Genomic DNA, 21,666 nt, shown 5'->3' with positions numbered 1-21,666 from the left:
TGGTGTCTCTAGTACTTGAGGCAAGAGGCTCCTAAGCACTCATGTTGCCATGTTCTGTAATAGTTCTGCCTTAGGAGCATGTTGCACTGAGGGGTACTGCTGCCTGGTTTGATCACAAACTTCTTTAAGGCAGCGTGCGAACAAGCCCTTCAAATACTCTGTCAGGATGGGTTAATCAGAAGTCCCCCACTTAATGCAAAAGGGGGTTGTGAACTCACCCCAGTGCGGGCAGAGGGGTTTTGCTTATATTGTTAGTGAGGTGGGTTTGTGAGGGAGGGAGTGAGAGAGAGAGAAGGCAGAATACACACAAACTGAGAGAGGGAAGAAAAGAGCAAAAGACAGTATGACACTGGAAAAAGCTAGAGAGAGTGAGCTTTTGAGTCTGGTGTTAGCTAAAGAGGCTTGGGGCTGTAAGCTAAGAAACTGCTCCTTTTGTTCTTGGTTCTTCTTGTGTTCAGAGAAGCAGGACTTTGTACATGACTTGTAAACAAACAACTGGAATGTTCCCAGGACCCTAAAATTTGACTAGCTGCTCAGATTGAAAGGGGGCATCAAGTGCTTGGTGGGGTAGCTCCAGCCTAGAGGTGACAAAGTTTAAAAAAAAGCAACTGTAAAATAACAGAAATTTCAGAATGGAAAAGAAATCTATGCTTCTAAAGGGCATGGCCAAATCTCAGCTTAGGAAACAAACTGACATTTTTTTATGTGCTTTTGGCTGCACTGAGTTCTTTGCTGGTTTTTTTGTTTTGTTTTTTTTGACCTAGAATTGCAGGTGGCTTTCTTCACTTCTAGCCTCTAGATCTTTATTGTGCTGTGATTGTTAAAAGGCCAGCTTTCTGTATACCAGACCAAGAAATTATCTAATGCAATGAAATGCCTTTAAAAAATAACTTCAGGGAAGACACATGTTTTTCCACTCACTGTGGCTCTATTAGAGCACAATATAAATATGCTTTATTATTTCTAAGCATGGAATTACCACCTGACAGCATAGAACACTGATTTAATGCAGCCCTGCAGAGAAAAGTGGTGGTTCCATCATTACCGTGATGGCCGTACACATCATAAAAGTGATACATGGCAGCTTTGAATAAGAAACTGCACATCATTCATTATTACATCATTTTATATTAGGACAACAGGGATCAATAAAAAACAACAGGATTAAATGCTGCATTTCCCCCCACAAAGTCTTTAGATTTGTTTGCAAGTTATTTGTTTGCAGGAGTGACAGAAACGTTGCTGAAAAACTTTGCTCAGCTCTTACAGAGTTTGGGGAAGGAATGGTCTTGGGTTTTGTTTTATTATCTCCAACACTATGTTATTCACGCTGTTCCTATAGCCACCAAGACGTATTGCATGCCATTAGGACATCAAGAGGTGGAATGTCAACTAAAGAGTGCCCTTGTTGGCCATTACCTGGACCCCTACCACACTGAGGGTGGAGAAGGAAATTGGTGGATCTGCACAGCATCAGATCTTTGAACTGCAACCACCCCATGCCCCGCCCATTTCTGGCCCCTGAGGGCGGCCATAATTGCAGAATCTAAGTTATTAGATTCTGTTCTATTAACTACTTTTTCAGTCACTCACATTGCGTTCTCAGATAAGATTATTTTGGTTTTAGACTAATGTGTGCCACCTTACTCAGCCGCAGCACAGTGCTAGGTGTGTTACAGATGGCTATAGAAGGCTAGATACTATGGGGCTGGCTGCTTTACGAGTCTTGTCGATGGATAAAATGTGCCACGTAAGAGTCAATATTATTAATACTTACAAATGCCTAAAAAAGAGAGAATCATCATATACAAGGGAGTCACAGGGTGTTCCACTCGTTGCTGGAGCGCCTCCTTCTGGATGTGTCTGGGGATTAGCACTGCCAGGCTGATGCCCCTTCCTGTGGTTGCACTCCGTCACTCTTGCTGTGTCTCACTGTCTCGGGACTCAACTCTTCCCACTTTGTGGCTTGGCCCTCTGGCCAGGTCACTGTAGTTTCCCTTTCCTGGGGCAGGGAGAGGGGTTGCGTTCTCAAAGTTTCTTGAGACCCACTGCCCCAGGCCATCTTCTCTTTCACTGTCCCTTAACAGCGGCACTGCCCAGCGGCTGGTAGGGGAACCCAGGCCTGCCCTCTACACTGGGTTCCAGCCCAGGGACCCTACAACAAGCATTTGAGGGCTGCACAGTCTGGAACTGCTGTATCCTTGGGCTACTTCCTACCTTGCCTTCTCTCACCCTGACAGTGACTGCCACCTCTCTATCTTTAGCCCCTTCTACTCCCAGCTACTGGGCTTTATGTAGGCCCCTCCTGTTCCTGGCCAGCTGCACTTCCTCTTTAATTAACCCTTGTTACTCCCTGGCTCCTCCTCCAGGTGGCTCGCCTAGCCACCTTACCCCCTTCAGGACTTGTGTGGGGTGGACACCCCGTCACAAGTGGCCACTCCTGCAAAGTGTCGAGTGCCCTCAACATATATTGCCTTCAGTGGGAACTGACGGTGCTTGGCACTGTGTCAGAGTGGGCCCATAATTCCCTGATGGGCGAACACCAAGTGATAATTAATCACATACACGTTCTCATTAAGGAACAAATCCTAAACCCAGCACCCAGTAATTGTCCAGGGAGTGGAGAAATCCTTCTTCTACCATTCCTTCCCATTCCCCCTGGCCACGCCCTCCCCCCCACAAACACACACAGAGGATTATGGAGTCTCTCTGCAGAGGTTTCAGCCTAATATCTGAAGTTTAACATCTTATAATGCACTTGGCCCTTGACAGGAGTATCTGCATAGCAGTGGATCCTCAGGTGCCACCTCCCTTGCCTTGCTTATGCCTCAATCCTTCCTGCCCCTGCACATGTCCCCACAGAGCTCATGTGGGTCAGGGCTTTATGCCACATGGAATACATGCCCTACAGAGCCTACCTCTATCCATCCTTTTTACTGCCCATCCCCAGTGGAGCTGCACCCATTCCAAGGACCCTTGCAGCTAGGAGAGGAGGTTATATTTGCCCTTAAGAGTGTGAAAGCTGTGATCATAGCCACTCCTAAGTGGGGTAATCCAGAATTCAGGGAGATACAGACCTACGTGCTGTAAAATACACATGCACATTGGGAGATAATTGGGGCTCCCCCTTTGTTTTGGGTTAAGTGATATGCTTATTATTTTCCAGCTGTGAAATAAAATCCATCTGGGAGAAGTGAAATATGGTTTATGGACTAAAATACCTTCAAGCCAGACTAAAATTTAGTGTCTACAGGCTCAGAAAGAGTCAGCTCAACTTTCCAAAAAGATCTACTCCTGGCCTGAGACCTTGGATGCCAAATTTCAGCCTAGAGCACATTTTTATGGTCAAGTTATAAACCTCTGAAAATAGGGTTTATAATGGAAATGCTGACACAACCTTAACACAACAAACTTAACAACTGTAATAAAAAAAAATAATAATAAAAAAGCCGATGCTTGCAGTTTTGGTAGCATCCCATATCATTTCATCCTAGGAGCGAGTTGCCACCTTCTGGCAGGAAAGTGGCATTGCATCAGTATTTCAGCAGGAGATGTGATTTGGAAACATTCAGTTGTTACTACTCCCATAGAGTATCTGCTGTGAAAAAGCAAACAGGTGGTGGACTAAAAACTGATGATCACCTCCTTTAAATTTGCTTTTGCCTTTCAAAGTCATTTACATGACTTCATTTATGATTTGCGTGCACGTTCTCTTCTGTCTGAAGGCCGAAGACCTCTCTGTCCCTAGTGGCTGCTACGAATGAAGCTCAAATCATAAGAAAGAAACTATAAGGATCCTGTTTTCCCATTCTTGCATGGACTGTACTACCTCTGCAATGTGTCTGGCCTCCACTGGCCGGGATCTCCCAGGTTGGCTTCCAAAATGACACTCCTGTATGTCACCTCTGTGCTCGGCATTCCTGCTGGGACTCAGACAGCTGAATAGATGCTGTGAAAATAGAAACTAGAGTCCTTCTAAATGTTGAGTCAGTAACATGTCAAACACTTTAATAAGCTTAGCCAAGTTAACTTAGTTATCTCATATATAAAAAGAAAGCTCGTACATGACCATGCAATGCCACTCTTTAGCAGACCTGGAAAAGAGAAATTATATGGTATTGTATTTGCTTTGATTCCCTAAGATGTGTAACCCCAGCAGTCACAGGAGCTCAAGCAGTTCTGAAAGCTAATGTTTAGCTCTCTGTTTGTTTGACTGTTCTAAGAGTGTTATCTCTGCCATCCTTACATCGTGAACCATATACCCTGATCTAATCAGACATTGACCTGAGTGTGTGTTATCACGACGGATGCTAGGGATGTAGCCTACTGATGATGATCTTCATTGTGTTTCAGATGCGAGTGCCTACCTGGCTACAGTGGCAAACACTGTGAAACTGACGATGATGACTGTGTGAGCCACAAATGTCGCCATGGTGCTGTTTGCGTAGATGCAGTCAATGGCTACACCTGTGTCTGCCCCCAAGGGTTCAGGTAAGCAGAGAGTTGTGCTCATCATTCAGACTGTGTGTACTCTCTGCATAATATCTGGTCTCTTCCTACAATTGCTCAAACAAGCCTCAAGATGTGGTATTTATCCATCATTTACTGTGTGAACTGATGGCTCAGTGCTCTTAATCTTCCAGATGGGCTGGGGCCAGATACTCAAGTATTCTCTCCTTACTTTGAAAACAGAAAAGATCTCAGGGCTCAGCATCTTGACCAATATTCTATTAGTACGTGAGCAACCTGGGTTTCAGCGCTGGGCCAGCAGCAACGAGGAGAGCTTGGAGGGGTAGGAGAGGAGCTGTCCACTCAGCCCGTAGATGAGGCTGCTTTGTATCACTCTGCAGCGACCACTGTGTCTGACAGAGGCACAGCAGTGCTGTCAGCTAAGAGGAATCGCATCAAGCCCAACTTGCCACCAAGATGTGGGGTATGTAAGTGGGGCAAAGTGACAGAGAAACTGAAAAAAGTGTACATGAGGATGAAATGTCACTCTGAGTTGGTGGCTCTCCACGCTGTGGCGTACTAGAGCAGATAAAGGGTTGAGCTTACACATCCAGTGAGAGAGCTAGATTTCTTATTGTCACTTCCTAGATAAGAACCACTAGAACCACAGCCCTCCTACATTATCCAGCCTTTCTAGGAAAGGGGATGATAGAAATAAGCTTACTTAAATCTGCAAACACCTAAGCAGGCGGAAAGGGTAAACATACTTACTAGATGTTCTGTACTTTACCACAATGAATAGGGGAAAACTGAAGACCTGCTTTTGAGGGTAATTCCTGTAGCCTTCATTTAAAACAAAAAAAACCCTTTGGCTTTTCAGTATACAGACTCTTATGGTAGCCCAAGTCATTCTGTTCCATTTTCATTTTAGAAGGTTCTGTAAACTGGCCATAAAATTCATATTGAGAAAAAGCTTGGCATATAAAATCTTAACCCAGGAGTGATTTCTTGTCTTCATCTTATCTTGCTTATGTCTGTGGAACTCCGTAGACTCTTGATTCTTGCTGGTGACAGTGAGATCAGAATCAGGCCCATATACACTCTGTGCATGTCTAGCACTAGAGATATGGCTCTTCACATACCCTATAAAGACTTATTCCCTACCCAAAGAATGTGTAATATAAGGAGTCAATTCTGCAGACACCTGGTAACCAGAACCGCACTTAATACTGTGAGCTGTCCCTTTGAAATCAGTGGAACAGTGCACATTGGTAATTACTGCACCAGGAAGTGGGTGTTTGTAGGATCAGTTCTACATTAAGTCAAGACAACAGAAAGTGATTATAAGGAAGGGAAGGAGGAGACTGAAGTTGTCACTTGGATGATTAGTGTGCATGCTTTGAGGACAACTCCATGTATTTTTTTTTATTATATCTGTGTGTGGTTTAATAGCCACACATAAAACACTTGTGCTTGATGACACACACACACATGCACAGAGCAGGTGGGTGAAATACTTAAAACGGAACAGAAAATGTGAGGGATTTCACTTGATCCTGTTGTTGTAAAATTTTCCTGTGAAAATGGGATCATTCTCCCAGTGATGTGCCGAGTTTTACAGTTTTCCATGTTTTGTTACCAAATAAGCTGTTTGTGAAACGTCACGTGTTTGTAGAAATGAGTCTTCTGTTACACAAAGCTGTAATGAGACCTCATGAGATTCTGGCTCCAAGTCCTGCACCCGCCCCACTAGAGAACATGCAAGTTCCATCAGAGAAACAACTGGGATGGTAGGTGGAGATCTAGCCCTTTCAGCTGAGATATGTATACCCACTCACCCACAGCATATCCAGCCCTCAAAATATAGGGTTCTGAATGTTCTGTGTCTGTTGGTGGACGAACTCTGCACAAGTCAGCCTGTGCATTTCAAGTCTCCAATTCTGACAGCTGCTGATATATCAGACTCCTGGAAATCTTGCTGTCTGTCAAAGATGAGAGTGCTTCTCCAAACAGATTCACTAATCAGTGCCTGAGGTTAGATGCTGGCTTCCTTCCAACTGAATCTTTTCTGTATTTGAAACAAACAGAGAGAAAAAGAGAGAGAAGTACCTGAAAAGATCAGCCTGGACAAAACAAAAATTGCATGAGCATTTATAAACCCTATTCTGTGCATAGCAGTTTTTTTATTCTTCTATTTCATCCTTATTCTTTTTTTTCTCAACAAGTATTTTTATTGCAAATCAGTCAGCCTCCTATTGAACTGACATTGATATTTACAGCAAAGTAAGCATGCAGTTTCGCAGGACCAAATCTTACAAATATAAGAGAAACCCCTGAATTTCTTAAGCAAACCGTTTCCATCATGTTCCATTCCCTGCTTAAATCCTGTAGTGACCACATCAATACTTGGGCTAGAGAGGGTACGAGGTAGACGTTTTCTTGGTAGAATTTTAATCACTAAATAGCCTTGCTATTTGTTAACATATTCAAGGATTTGGACTGCAGATCCATGCACCTCTACGCTTCCTGTTCAAATCCAACTCAAGGCAGCTATCAGATGGCAATAACTCTAGGAGTCTCCAGCTAGAGTGGTGATCTGTTCTGTGTTTTAAGGAATGTCTCTTAGTTGATGCTCAAGAGGGAGGTACTAACAAGCATTTGAGAGTGCGTCTTCAAGAAATCACACTAAGGATCATATACTAAATAGAGTTGGTTGGAAATTCTATGATAGAACATTTTCCCATCTATAAGTAAATGAATCAAAAATTAAATGTTCCATGGAGATATTTCAGTTTTGACCCAATTGCAACGGAACGCAGGCAGAGTTCTGATGGAAACCTCTCTGATTTCCTACAAACTCAGCTGCCCAGCTCCTTGCCAGGCTGGGCTTTCAGGCTTCCAGCTTTTTGACAGTCCATGAGCCTGGGAAGCCCAGCTCCTAAGCACCCAGGCTCCTCTGCAGTTCACCTGGTGGTCTGTCACAAAGTTGAGCTTCCAGGATCCCAGGTCCTACACAGCTCACCAGGTGGACTGCCCCTGAGCTGTGGACCCCAAAGTGCCCAGGATCCATGGCTCTAGAACAGCCCACTATGCAGACTGCCCCCGAGCTAGTACTCCCTGCCCTTTTCTGGAGAATTTCAAAACTTTGGCTGTTGTTCCAAATCAGAATGAAACCGGATTTCCAAATATCAAAAGCCACCATGAAATGGCATTACTGTTTTCTGCACAGCTGTAATGATTAGCCCTGATATAGCACTTTTCAGCCATAGGGTGAAGTGGGTAGGCAGCATTAGCCTCATTTTACAGAGGAGGAAATGACACAGAGAGCTTAAGGGAATTCCTCACGGTCACATTGCGAATGAATGGCAGAGCCAGGATTATAGAACCCAAATCTCCTGTTCCTCAGTCCATTGCCCTTGACTACACCACCACCCTCAAGTTTTAATTCTAAATTCCTACATGATTCCATGTAGTGAATAAATCACTGTGAGGAAGGTCTGTTTTAGAAATCAACTTCTGATATTTTTCATATAGTTCTTATAAATTGCCTTGAAATGTAGATGCAAGCCCTACTGCCAACTAGTGTTAAATGAGTTTGGTTGTTTAGGTTCAGATCCTAGTGGTATCCACATCACCATATCACTATCACAATGATTATTGTCTGACTCGCATCCCAGTAGTCTCAGAAGAGGCTTACAGGCTGAATGGGCGGTGGATTCTGAATTTGCCTTAGGCTTTTGGAATTAGTCCACTCTTACTGTCCATCCAGAACAGTATATGGTCTTTTTCAAAGTGAGCATTAAAATTCTGCTAACAAAAACTATCTGCTCATTATTCTTTTCATGCCTCTGGCCTTTTGTAGTTTCAAAGCACACAGCTCTGAACGGGAGTGTGACTTTTTTTGTTAAGATTGTAATTGCAAACATGTTGAGGGACAGAGTTCAGATCTGTGATGTGCAGGCATGTAAAATCACCTCCTGTGCATTTGCAAGATATGCAGTGATATATGCCATGGGCATCAAACTACTAAGGGGATAGGATAACTTTGCAAATGTTTAAATACTGACAGAGGGAGAGAAGGTTTGAGGTGGCCTAGGAAAGATAACTAAGGAGGTATCAGATGAAACTGAGCACAGACATGTTTGGCTAAATATCAGAAAGCATTTCAGTGAATGTACAGAATAATCTCCCAATAGTTGTGTCTATACTATTGTAATAAATGCATGGTTCCCTAGCAGTTTTGTGCTTACGACTGTGCTGTACATCACGGTCACATGGACGGCACAGTAAGCGTGGGGTTAAAACCCATATTCCTCTGCTGAGGAAGCATATTTGAACAAGAGACAATCACCATTGGCTATAGCAGTCTAGGGCCACAGCTGTAGAGTTAAGCACCTCTGATTCCATCCAGTAGGGATTAGTAGTATGCATTCACACCAGTCATTTCATTATGGCGTGACCTATTAATTGCTAATTTATAGTTGCTCTATATGCAGTACTTTAACATAGCTTATTACTTCATGTGATTTTCAAATACTTGATATGCTTTTCTTCCTGAAATGTTTTCTGTGTGTCTTCTGTCCAAAGTATGATTTGTTTACCCCGGACAAACTCTGTTTCTACAATTCATGAAACTCTATTAGGCAAAATCTGACTTGTCAAATGTTCCCTTTAGCAATCCATGGAACAGCCGTGTTGTTCTGATAAATGTTGCTTCAGAAAGGAAACATATATTAACTCTGCTGAGCTTTACATAAACCATCTTGGTATTTTTCTCCGTTGTGTGGCTCCCCCTTGTGATATTTCACTGCAGGAAATTCAGCGATTATTCAAATAAACCAGGATTATACAGCCCCGTAGACTCCTTCCCTGTGGACTCAGGCAGCTTGGACAAGCAGGGCCAGGCTTTGACTTCCGATCGTTGGGTATACAAAAAGCCTCTAACAAACACTTGTGTGTAGTGTAACTTTTTGATGCTAGTAGCTGAACAGCTATATCTCACTGAGACAGCCAGTAAGTGGGATGTGATTGCAGGGAGTAAATTACCAAGTGATCCATGTGGAGATTTGGGCATTAGAACTCTTTAGAAATCTTTGAGCGAGACACTGTCTATAGGCAAAACAGCTTCCGTAGCACTTCCTCTTTGTTAATGGAAGCTGGTATAGGCCAGGTGAGTTTCCTAAATTCACATGAAAATATATAGGCTTAGTGTTCTTCTACCTGAATTATTTCTCTCAGACAAAACAGAACAGCTCACACTAGGTTAGACAAGGACTAAGTGCTGAGATACTAGTGCTACCATTCAGGGGCGGCAGGTTTGTAGAAATTTTGGTGGTGCCCTGAACACCCAGAGCCAGCCCTCCCCCCCCGCTCCGAACTCCATTCCCCACCTGCCTAGGCCTCTGGGAGAGAGTTTAGGTGGGGGGAGGAGGTCTGGGGTGCAGGCTTTGGGCTGGGCCAGGGGATTGGGGTGCAGGCTCTGGGAGGGAGTTTGGGTGCAGAAGGGTGAGAGGTTGGGCTCTGGGAGGGAGTTTGCTTGGGGGAGGGGGTCTGGGGTACAGGTTCTGGAATGGAGTTTGGGTGCTGGGTGCAGGCTCCAGGCTGAGGCAGGGGTTGAGGGGTACAGGCTCTGAGACGGAGTTGGGGTATAGGCTCTGGGAGGGAGTTTGGGGGCAGGAGGGGGTATATGGGAAAGGGGTAGGGGTGCAGGCTCTGGGAGGGGGTAGAGGGGTGCAGCGCTTACCTGGGGCTCCTAGGCAGGGCGGGCCGGGGGGCCTCCATGTGCTGCTACCCCCAGGCTCTGCCCCTGCAACTTCCTATTGGCCGCAGGGGCAGGACACAGACTCACCCTGCCCAGGGGCCGCAGGGAGGGGCCAGCAGCTACATGGAGCGAGCAGGCAGGAATCTGCTCAGTGCCGCTGTGCGCTGGTGGTGAGTGCGGGCCCTAGGCCATTTTGGAGCGCCCGGGGCAGAAGGTGGAGCCAAGGGAGAGACATGGCCTCAGACATTGCTGGAGACAGGCCCCGGGCTAGGAATATTCCTGGTGCCCAGGCACTAAGGGCCCATAGAATTTGCCGCCCATGCTACCATTAATGTGTTGCACAGCCTAAGACAGTTAAAGAGTCCATTTTAGCTGACACTAGGACAGCAGTGGTAGCTTCCCAGTAAATTGGCCCTGGTTAGAGATTCACTTCCAACTGTCCTGATAGAGCATCACCAGCCAATCACAAGAGTCCTGATTTGAGATGACAATCTGGCACGTAATGAAACCAGGAGACTGCCCTAACTGGACATGTTCCATTGCTGTATGCAGTGTTGATGTAGCCATGTCAGTCCCAGGATAGTAGAGAGACAAGCTTGGTGAGGTAATATCGACCTTGTATTTAGCTGTTACACTCTCTAGGTACTTTTCCCAGAGCTGAGCAAGAGCTCTGTGTAGCTAAAAAGCTTGTCTCTCTCACTAACAGAAGTTGATCCAATAAAAGATATTACCTCACCCACTTTGTCTCTGTAACTGGACATGTCCATTCTAGTATCTGGCTAGCAGTTGTAGAGGCTGGTGTTAGTATCTGCTTTGATTAGTCCTCCAGCTTTCCTTAGTGCCGGGCTGCAACTGACAAGTGTACTAATAAACAGTCAAGCCTCGGCATCCATGGGTATGAGCTACTGTAGCAGCTGGGTTAAATTGGCAAGCAAGCTGACATGTTAGTAGTGCTCCTTTGTGTATCTAGGTTAGCTTCTGACAGCACTCTTACTCTTTTTGTTCCCTTGCCTCCTTGGAGACTGGACCTCAAATAACTCCACCATAGAATATGGTGTATTCCTGAGTAAAGTAATTGGGCGGGGGCTTGTGGGGCGTAACTAGAGCTCATGGAAAAATCTCCATTACCCAATTGAAGACAGGGTTCCTTGCCTCAGATGACACCCCTTCTCTGGATATAGCTAACTCACACCTGCCAGAGAGAACTTTTTAGCCTGATACTCATCAGGAATGTTTTAAAGTGCATGTTTGCCTTTGGCATGCACCAGACTGAACCAAGTTTTGGGAAGGGAACAGTTTCCCTGGGGAGGACTCCCCACTTCAGAAAATTGTAGCTGGCCTCCCTCATTTCCGCTGATGAATTGAACATAATGCTATGCTGGCAACGTTGTCAGTATATTCCTCAGGAGCAAAATATAAATAAGTGGTGGTTTATGTGTGCCCAGTGGTGCTGCCTTCTAGACTACAGTTTTGAGGACACTTTTTTGTTTAAACGGGAAAACATATGAATAGGTTCGCCAGTCCCTCTGCAAAACTATGCTGTCTGGGTAGATAGACAGAGGACTCCAAGAGATATGTTCCCCTCAGCCTGTGCTAAATTCCGCCACTGTGACCCCCTGAAAGCACAATGCATCAGCTCCAAGCAATGGGAAAGGACTGGATTCCTAATTAACTATTGCTGTCCCCGGCATTGTTATCTAAGAGAAGAGAATTCGCTCTGAGGCCGTACTTCTGTGCACATGTGGAGTCTGGCTGTGTAATGTGGCTGCGTTTGTGTGGCCGATGCGGGAAGCGTTTGGTAATACGATAAGAAAAGTGTTGAAATGCAGTTTATCCTGGAAAGCCTGGCGAGATGATGGTGGCTGACAAGGAAGAAAGAATGTTTAGCCACATTAGTATATTTGGATTTTGTGTCATGCTGGCCTTGGACCGGAGCAATCCCCAGGGGTGATACACATTGTAAAGTAGGCAGAGGCAGCCTGAGCACTTACGGCCAGGCCTGTTGATCAGTGTTTTGCCACCTCTTTCCCCACTCCCACCTCGGAGTCCTATTCAATAGATTCCTGTCTGCAGTGATGACACCGCCATGTACAGGGCCAGGCTGTGGATTTGGGGGAGAGTTAAGAAGAGGTTTATTGTGGTAAAACTCAAACTTAACAGACTCCATTTGTATAAACACTGTGTGTGTGGATGCGGGTGGGGAGATCATTAGGTCCCACTGGCTACCTGCTGAAGTAGGTAGAGCCCAGCTGCTTACTCCTTCCAGCCCTTAGCCATTGGCTTATTCTTTCAAGGTTATTTGCCCAAAGAAAAAGAAGGGAAACGAACTCTAAGAAAGAAAAAGGAAAGCGGAGGTTCCCTCTTGCATCTGTATTTCCCCCAAACCAGGGATACCCTCTTACTGGCTTTGAAAGCAGGAGTACTGCAGAAGCAGGTTCAAGTGAAGAATCCAAAATGTAATTAACATTTGTACTTTATTTACTCTTCTGTTTATAAAATACTGGGCCAAATTCTGCTCTCAAGTATGGTGTAAATCCAGAGTAATATCATCAGCTTCGATAGACCTCAAAATTTGACCCATCCACATTTCCTCAGATACAAATACCTCTATTGTATGGTATCAAGATGGCCCAGTTGATTGCCTACTGAAAGATCACTAGATTTAAGTCCAACACCATTCTATCACTGCAGTGAAATATTAGAGCAGGCGTGGCCAGCCTTTGGCTCCGGAGCCACATGCGGCTCTTCAGAAGTGAATATGCAGCTCCTGGTATAGGCACCGAATCCGGGGCTGGAGCTACAGGTGCCAACTTTCCAATGTGCCAGGGGGTGCTCACTGCTCAACCCCTGGTTCTGCCACAGGCCCTGCCCCCACTCCACCCTTTCCCACCTCCTCCCTTGAGCCTGCCATGCCCTCGCTCCTCCTCCTGCATGCCACAAAACAGCTGATCGGGAGGTGCAGGGAGGGAGGGGGAGGTGCTGATCGGCGGGGCTGCCGGTGGGCGGGAGGACTGGGAGCAGGGTGGGGGAGATGATGGGGGGCTGCTGACACATTACTGTGGCTCTCTGGCAATGTACATTGGTAAATTCTGGCTCCTTCTCAGACTCAGGTTGGCCACCCCTGTATTAGAGTGTTTTGCACTCATGCCACCTGTTGGGTGAGATGTTAACTATTTCCTTTCTCTGGTAAATTACCCATGAGGAAATCAACAGTGAAGAGTAGAGGATGCCATAACCCAAGTTTCTTTACTAACTTCTATCTCAACAAAAGTAAGCTCGTGGCTAAGCTGGAGTTTCTACTGAATACCTAACAGCTGTCCTATTTGCTAACAACCATTGCACTCCTAGTAGTACTGCTTGGTAAAGGGATTAAGACTGTATTCTAACTTCAATTGTAGATGCTTTCTGTATACACTCCTGGAGGTTTCATTTCCTTAGAGGAAGGGAATTTTTTTTTGTTTGTTTGGTTGGTTGGTTTTGGTTTTTTTCAATAAGAACTCTTATCCAGTGGAATTTCCCTGCAAGATAGGTTGACTTTTAATTCTCCAGAATTGCACTGGGTATTCTAGCATTTTGTGTGTATGCACATGTCTTACTATGTCCATAACTCTCTTATCAAAAAGGACATTGATACCATGGTTGGAACGTGAAGCATCTCTGAGCACTAAGCGTGTATAACAGCAAAGTTCTGTTTGCAATCTCTGTGCACTGAGCAAAGAGTTTTCATCATTTCATTTGTTATTCACAAGCTCCAGTGGTTCCAAGTGATCACAGAACTTTATGCTGTATTCATTAGCACAAAGGTTTTGCTGGTTTTGGAAAGCTACTGTAATTAGGAACGTCAGGGCAGACAGCAGCAGGTGCATTGATGCGCTTTTCTGCTTGAGCATCTCAGTGGGAGTAACAAACTGTCTGCTTAATGTGGCAGCCTAGCAGTGCTCATGGATGGTATGGGAATACTAGGTAGAAATGTTCAATATGCTTTTTACTGTTTAGTGTGTCAAGTAGATTACATTGTAAGATCACTGCAATTTTTTACACTCTCCCTTCCCTCCCCTCGACCCCCACAATATTGTTTTTGCTATTTCAATGAAGTTTCATCCAGTGATGAGCTGCCAAAATCTTAACAACCGGTTCCCTCCTCACCCCACGAGGGGGTCGTGGCCCACCCCCGCCCCCCAGGAACTCCTGCCCCATCCAACCCCCCGTGTTCCTTGATGCGCCCCCCCGGACCCCTGCCCCATCCACCCCCCTCCCCTGTCTGCCCCCAGAACTGGGCAGGAGGGTCTCGTGGGCCACCGTAATGGGTGCCCACCCCGCCCCTAAAAGCCAGAGGGACCTGCCGGGGGGCGAGGTGGGGAGTCCCGGCGGTGCTTACCTGGGGCAGCTCCCAGGAAGCATTGGGAAGGTCCCTCTGACTCCTAGGGGGGAGCGGCCACTCCCCTCCACCGATCACATCAAAAGTGACACCTTAGGCGCCGATTCTGTGGGTGCTCCGGGGCTGGAGCACCCACGGGGAAAATTTGGTGGGTGAGCACCCACTGGCAGCTTCCCGCTCCATACCCAGCCCCAGCTCACCTCCGCTCCGCCTCCACCTCCTCCCCTGAGCGCGCTGTCCTGCTCTGCTTCTCTGCCTTCCCCCCACCCCCCCGCTTCCCGCAAATCAGCTGTTCGTGCGGTAAGCTGGGGGGCTGAGAAGCAGGCGGCAGCTTCACATTCAGGCCGAGGGTGGCGGAGGTGAGATGGGGTGGGGAGCAGTTCCCCTGCGCGCTCCCCCCACCCAGTTACCTGCTGCTGCACGGGCAGCCCCTCCCCACCCCAGCTCACCTCCGCTCCGCCTCCTCCTCCCTCGGCCTGAGCACGAAGACTCTGCCTGTTTCTCAGCCCCCCAGCTTCCCGCGTGAACAGCTGATTCGCGGGAAGCCAGGGCTGGGGGGCGGAGAAGCAGAGCAGGGTGGAGGTGGAGGCAGAGGCAGAGCGGAGGTGAGCTGGGGCCGGGCGAGGCGGGGTGGGGAGCTGCCGGTGGGTGCTCTGCATCCATCAAATTTCCCCTGTGGGTGCTCCAGCCCCGGAGCACCCATGGAGTCGGTGCCGAAGGCACCACTTTTGGCTGGTTGTTAAATTTAGAAGCCCTTTTAGAACCGGTTCTCCCTCACGGGACAACCAGTTCTAAAAGGGCTTCTAAATTTAACAACCGGTTCTAGCGAACCGGCTCTAGCTCACCACTGGTTTCATCATCCCAGCTTGTTGGAGACAGCAAATAGTTTGGAACAAATTCCAGACATAATGAAGTCGGGGAAACAACACAGGAAATTGAACCATAGCTATGGTTGTACATGTGGGCTCACACCTCAAAGGCCAGATCAGATCCAAAGTTCAGGTGTTTGTGTGCATGGTTTTGGCTCACAGATTTGGCCTATTAGACAGATAAAAGTCAGACACAAAGTATGGATCTGGATCAGAATATCCCTCTCCCCACCTAAGCTTTCATGAGTGCTCAGATATGACATTCCTGTTTTCACCCACCTCTAACTATTGCAGACCTTACTGTCCTCAAACTTTTTCAGTCCTTTAACATAACCAGAAGCTCACCTAAGAGGGATCTGATGTTCCTGTGGCTGCTAGAAGCAGCATCGTTAGGAAACTGCCCAACAAATAACATGGTGTCCGTGCCTTAACCTTTATAAGTTTCAGAAACTGGTCACATCGCTAGAGATAGCACACTTCTTTTTTTTTACACTTCATACATAGAGAGTATGTCTACACTGCAGTCTGGGGTGTGCTTGCAGCATGGGTAGGCATACCCATGCTAGCTTCACCCACACTAGTGCAGCTACAAATAGCACTGTAGACACAGTGTAAACACAGTGTAAACATTGGGCTAGCAACATGAGTACGTACCGAGGGTCCTCAGCTTGCTTGTACCACCAGTGCATGCTGAAGCCCTCACTACAGCCTCTGCCACTATTTTTAGCTATATTAGCATGGATCTGTCTATCCATGTCTACCTCAGATTGCAGTATAGACATAGCCCTAGTGTAAGGCAAACAGGTAGACCTTTTAAAACATTTAAAAGCAGGGCTTTGGCCTCAGGGCTGCTGTTGTACAAATAGAGATAGGCTTAAGCTGCAAAGTGTGAATCTGAAATGTTTCAAAGGGCGGAGGTGTGTGTAGGGGAAGGTGAGAATCAGATCTGGAGTTTTGGCTCAGTCCCTTTCCTAATGATACCATATTTGCATGTATGTAATTTGAAGTGGCCTCCTCCAAATATCCATAAGCAGCTGGGAGTCACAATGCCATGGGGTTTATTAGACTTGGGGAGTCACAAAATAATTCGGTGTTTGAATCTCAGATCCTGGAAATGCTGCCAGAGTGCTGAAGGGTTGTGATAATTACAGGTACTTTTTTTCCTTTAAAGTGGACTCTTCTGTGAAAATCCCCCTCCAATGGTTCTGCTACAGACCAGCCCTTGTGACCACTATGAATGCCAGAATGGGGCTCAGTGCATTGTAGTTCACCATGAACCAGTCTGCCGCTGCCTGGCTGGCTTCGCTGGCCAAAAGTGCGAGAAACTCATCACCGTCAACTTTGTTGGGAAGGATTCCTATGTTGAGCTGCCGTCGGCCAAAATCCGTCCTCAGGCAAACATCTCCCTCCAGGTATGTCGCACAGAAGAGGTAACAGCTCATCTGTCAGCCCAGTGTCCTTCCAAGAGATAACCTTTCAGTGCTTTTAATCCCAGAGGAAGTGCATTTATTGACCCACAGAATGACAGACAGCTGGGGCCATGTTGGGCAGGTGACCGTGGCTGCTCTGCAACTGTGCTGTCACATTATGCAGCAACTGAGATAGTCCCGTCCCTGGTTTGACACCCCCCACCCCCCCACACACCAACCTCTCCGCCCTGTTTCTGTCTGAGACTTGCATAACAAGGTGGTATTGGCAGTTTAAACAGAGACGGTATCTGCAAATTTCCCTGTCCCGCTGCTGATGTACATGTTAGCCTTTCATCCTTCATCAGTGAATAGTAGGGCACAGCATTGTAAAAAGATTCTTCTTGAAATGTTTTTTTTCCAGAAATTAGACTCCTCTGGCATTACTGTGCATGTTCACTTAGACAAAAGTGGGTAGATTTTGGTTAAATGTCTACTTAGATCACTTCAATTTGCTTTGTGTTATGTGTTTTAGAAGATGATGGAAAATAAACATTATGGTTACCATGCCTCTCCTGCAGTATTTGTATTTTCTGGATCACAGATGCTTTGGATTGGAGCCACTAAATCCAATATTAGATCCGTGTCTTTTGGAAGTCGTTAGACATATTTTAAAATTGTTTTTGTATGTCCAGTGTCATTTGAATCATAATTATTTTTCCATTGGCCGAGGGTAACAGAGGGAAAAATCTGCCCCTTTTAACAGTTTGTAATGAAGAGAAAAGAGAAACATAAAATTAATCTGTGACCTAATATATCTCTTCCATATACCACTGCTTATGCACCTGAACTGCTACTATCCCAGCCTCGCCCTATGAAAGATGCATGGCATTTCAAGTGATGAATGAGGATATGTGAAAGAGGGAGATTATCGCATTAGTCTTCCTTCATTTTGCTTTATTTTCTCAGTTTAGAAAGGAAATGGCTTCTGGTGTTGCAAATAATGTTCCAGAACTACTTGTGAGAACATAAATTCAACATAGTCAAAACACCAGTGGGAAAGACTTTGAAGACAGGACTAGATTTCAGGATTAAGAATTGATTTTTTCAAAGACTTATTTAGATGGTTTCTACCAAGTTTGTTCTGTAGACTGAAAAAATATTGTAAATTTCTACGTCTGCCACAAAAAAAATCTACAAATAATATTCATGAGGGTGTTGCCAAAAACCACAAAAGGGCCTGATCCCAAAGCAACTGAAGTCAATGGGACTCTTTCCACTAACTTTAACAAGTTTTGTATTGGGCCCAACATTACCACCACCTGTTTAGATTAATGTCTTCTATCATAGGTGAATTATTTCAAACTAAAGGAACCATCTGGGATCATAAGATCAGAATTTTGCCTCTATATCAAAGGCCTCACTCCTGAAGATTCAACCAGTTGAAAATATAAATAATTTTTAACATTGCATGACTTGCTTAGCATTTCTTTGTAAGCTGCTTTTTTAAAAATAATGAATCTTTATTATGATGTAGATAATGCAGAGGCCAACAAGTCTGTATACTTAGTTTATATGAGAGAGCAATTCACTTCATGAAGACAGATTATTTTCTCCTCTTTATTTTTTCCAGATTCTCTCATTTCAGATCTTAGGAAAGTCTCTCAAAGACTCTAGAAAGTCTGATATTCTCAAGGGCTCAACTGTACCATTGGCTAAGTTCAGAGCTTGAAACCCGTGACATTTTCCTCTTAAGTAAAATGTACAAGGAGTAAATGTCTCCCAGCAATAACTCAGAGGCCAGGCCTGCTTACTACATAGAACACCCACATATCGTGTTCTCAAATCTTATTTTCCAGTTTAAATATTATTTCTGCTTCTGCTAATTAATTGCCAACAAAATAAAATTGGGATACCTCCGTGGCCATTAAAAAGGGATTAAAGAGAGCTTCCTATTAAAACATACTCATAAAAGAATGAAAATCATGCTCTCCTAAGGGGCAAGGAAGGGTGTTTGTTTAAATGAAAATAGATTAAAATATTTAACTGTTTAGTTTTGCCACTTAACTGCCATTAAAAAGAAAAAACCTTTGCAATATTTGTTGCAAAAATAACTCTGAGGCAGATTTTGTTCAAAGTATTTTCTGTCCTATTTTTTCTACTCTCACTTTTAGGGGCACCTCATGGGAAGGTGGATTCATCACCTGTGGGTTTAGGCTTTTGGGTATCTTAGGACACCAAAGATGGAAATCTAGGAGGGACTGGAAGGTTCTTATATTCTGACCCTCTGGGTCACCAGTTTGAACTCAGTCTGGCTTGGTGATAACTAGAGTTGAGTGAAAAATTCATAATGTATAAGCCATTAGGCACACTTTAGTTTCTCTTTGTGTTCACAGAATATCCATGATCGGATTGAAATTTTCTCAACTTTATTTGTTTGCAATTTTGATAAACTTAATTTACTCTCTACCTGGACTTTCTAAATCCCTAATTCAAGCTGTTGCTTGAACTGTGAAATGAATCATGTGCTGCCAAAAAACAGTCACAATTCACACTCAGAGATTCAAGAGAGAAAGATTGGAATTAGAATCTTGCCTTCACCTCCTAAAATACAGGTCTCTACCATTTGAACTAAAAAAAGCACCTTGGACGAGTGGCTATGGTAGGTCCTTTTTTTGTGTCAAGACCCAGCAGCTAAATGACATCTCAGTCACATGCTCATTCACACAAAGATACTACATCAGGGTTAATCACATTTCCTAGTGAGATGTGAGGTTTTCACAACTGGGTTCAATTTCCGTTAACATTTGAATGTTCAAGATTTAAAATTCACAGCCCATGAGCATTTGAACTAGTAAACTCCATTGCACAAATGTTCAGGGAATACATTGCAAAGGGCCTAAGTAAATACTTTAAAAATGGGAATGGATCTCAGCAGAACATTATCTGCAGAATTGACCTGACTCTGCTGACCAACGCTTATGATGGCAGCTGAACAACCTATATAAAATGAGTTTAGCAGCTCCTGTCCAATACCTAGAGTCCACCTTGCAAAACTCACCATTACAGTCTAAACCTTCGTTGGCATCTTAAGAGGCACCAAGGATAGAATGGGTGTGGAATTACACCCTCAGCTCATGGTCAATGATTGAGGCAGTTTGGGGGAATTTGCATTGCTACTGCTCTTGCTGTATCTGATTTTTAAAATGTCAGTAGAGTTGTTAATCTAAATGTAGGATCCTTCCATATGATACAAGTTTAGTGTTTCCATTTTTATTAACTCTAAAGCATCCTCACCAAACTGTTGATGTTTCACAGGTAGCAACAGATAAAGACAATGGCATCTTATTGTACAAAGGGGACAATGACCCTTTGGCTTTGGAGTTGTACCAAGGACATGTGAGGCTTATCTACGACACACGGACCTCTCCACCCACCACAGTGTACAGGTAAGTTCCTCCACCTAAGCTATTACAGGATGCACTGTTCTCCAAATGATGGAGAGGTGGGACTTTCTATGAAAAATCTTTGTCAAAGAATGTGACAAGCTCTTTTTTTATTTACTTATCTGTCCCAAGTTGGAATTGCCTTCCCTCCCCCTGCACCAATATCCAATACACCTGTTTCGTTAACTGGGAATCTTTTGTCTTCACAGACTGCAAAATTAGGATGGTTGCATAAACACTGACTTCTTAGCAGAGATTAATCAGGTACTTCCCAGATGTATATGAGTTATTGCAGTTATTTCCTATTCTGAGAGTAAGGAAATACTGTGATTTCACAGATATTACAGTGTGGTAGCTTTTGGTAAATGCTGTCTTTGCAACTGTCCGTTGTAATCCATTTTCTCCTGTTGATATCTACAGTAAACTCTGAATCCTGAGAGAGAAAGCAATAGAATGTAATGCCAGTGGTACAGAATTGCAGTTAGATAAAATGGGACAGGAAGGGATTGACTTTATTACAGGGCACATGTTTTTAGAAGCACTGATACCTGCATCAACAACAAAATAAAAAGGCTAAAGAACCATAGCTAATGGAATTAAACAGAAGGGCAAGTGTGACACAGAGTCATCTGGATTCCAGAAGCCTGCAATTTTGAACACTCCAAGTGATAATAAGAGAAAATCTCAATTCATTAACCACAAGAGAGAGAACCAAAGACAAAAAGGGTATAAGCCATATCCAAAGGGGTTTCTTTTATTAGGAACCTGACAGCAGTGCCCACAGGTCTTTCCTCCACCAGAGCCTGCCCCAGACTGACTTCCCTCTGCTAACCTAGTCCATGATCTGCCAAATTTGTTCCATATGGTCATACCCCTCTACCTATACAGAGCCTGTTGAATTCAGTGATAGGTGCCAAGGTCTGCCTGCATGGATGTCATTGCAGGGATCAGGCCTTTATTTTATATGCTGGTGAGATTACCCAGCTTGTCTTGCTCTTAAAGGGGTAGTGCCCTATCACAGCAAGTATAAAAATGCAGTTTATATGCAGGTAAAGAAGATGATGCTTAAACTTTTTCCCTAAAGATTTTCTCAATTCTTCATGTGAGATTTTAGTCCCCCAGAAACAAGGCAGATGTATAATTGCCTCTGTCTGTAGTTGCTGTCTCTTCATTTTGAGAGCTGAGATATATGTAACAAACGAAAATAAATCAGTAAGCTGCTTTCTATTCTTGGGGTGTAAAGACTAATTAGGCAATGTGATGATATCAGCAGGTCCTGTACTGGAACAGAAAGGCCAGTGATTAGGTCTGTGCTATTCTGTCCACCCTAGGAAGGAACAAAGGGTTTTGTTAGTGA

At 44.7% G+C, this 21,666-nt stretch overlaps 1 protein-coding gene across 2 annotated transcripts in view; it reads left to right on the top strand.

The window, feature by feature from the left end:
- The window catches only part of SLIT3 (slit guidance ligand 3), an 802,550-nt gene that overhangs the window by 756,221 nt on the left and 24,663 nt on the right, over positions 1-21,666 (top strand). For both annotated transcript variants that reach the window (XM_073355953.1, XM_073355954.1), the window contains 3 exons: positions 4,354-4,491; positions 16,629-16,869; positions 20,182-20,312. In XM_073355953.1, the coding sequence (XP_073212054.1) occupies positions 4,354-4,491; positions 16,629-16,869; positions 20,182-20,312 (510 nt within the window). The remainder of the gene's footprint in view (positions 1-4,353; positions 4,492-16,628; positions 16,870-20,181; positions 20,313-21,666) is intronic.

This window comes from Lepidochelys kempii, chromosome 8 (genome assembly GCF_965140265.1).
Source record: "Lepidochelys kempii isolate rLepKem1 chromosome 8, rLepKem1.hap2, whole genome shotgun sequence".
NCBI lineage: Eukaryota > Metazoa > Chordata > Testudines > Cheloniidae > Lepidochelys > Lepidochelys kempii.
The sequence above is the reverse complement of the archived record's forward strand: the minus strand, read 5'-3'. Positions and strand labels throughout refer to the sequence as shown.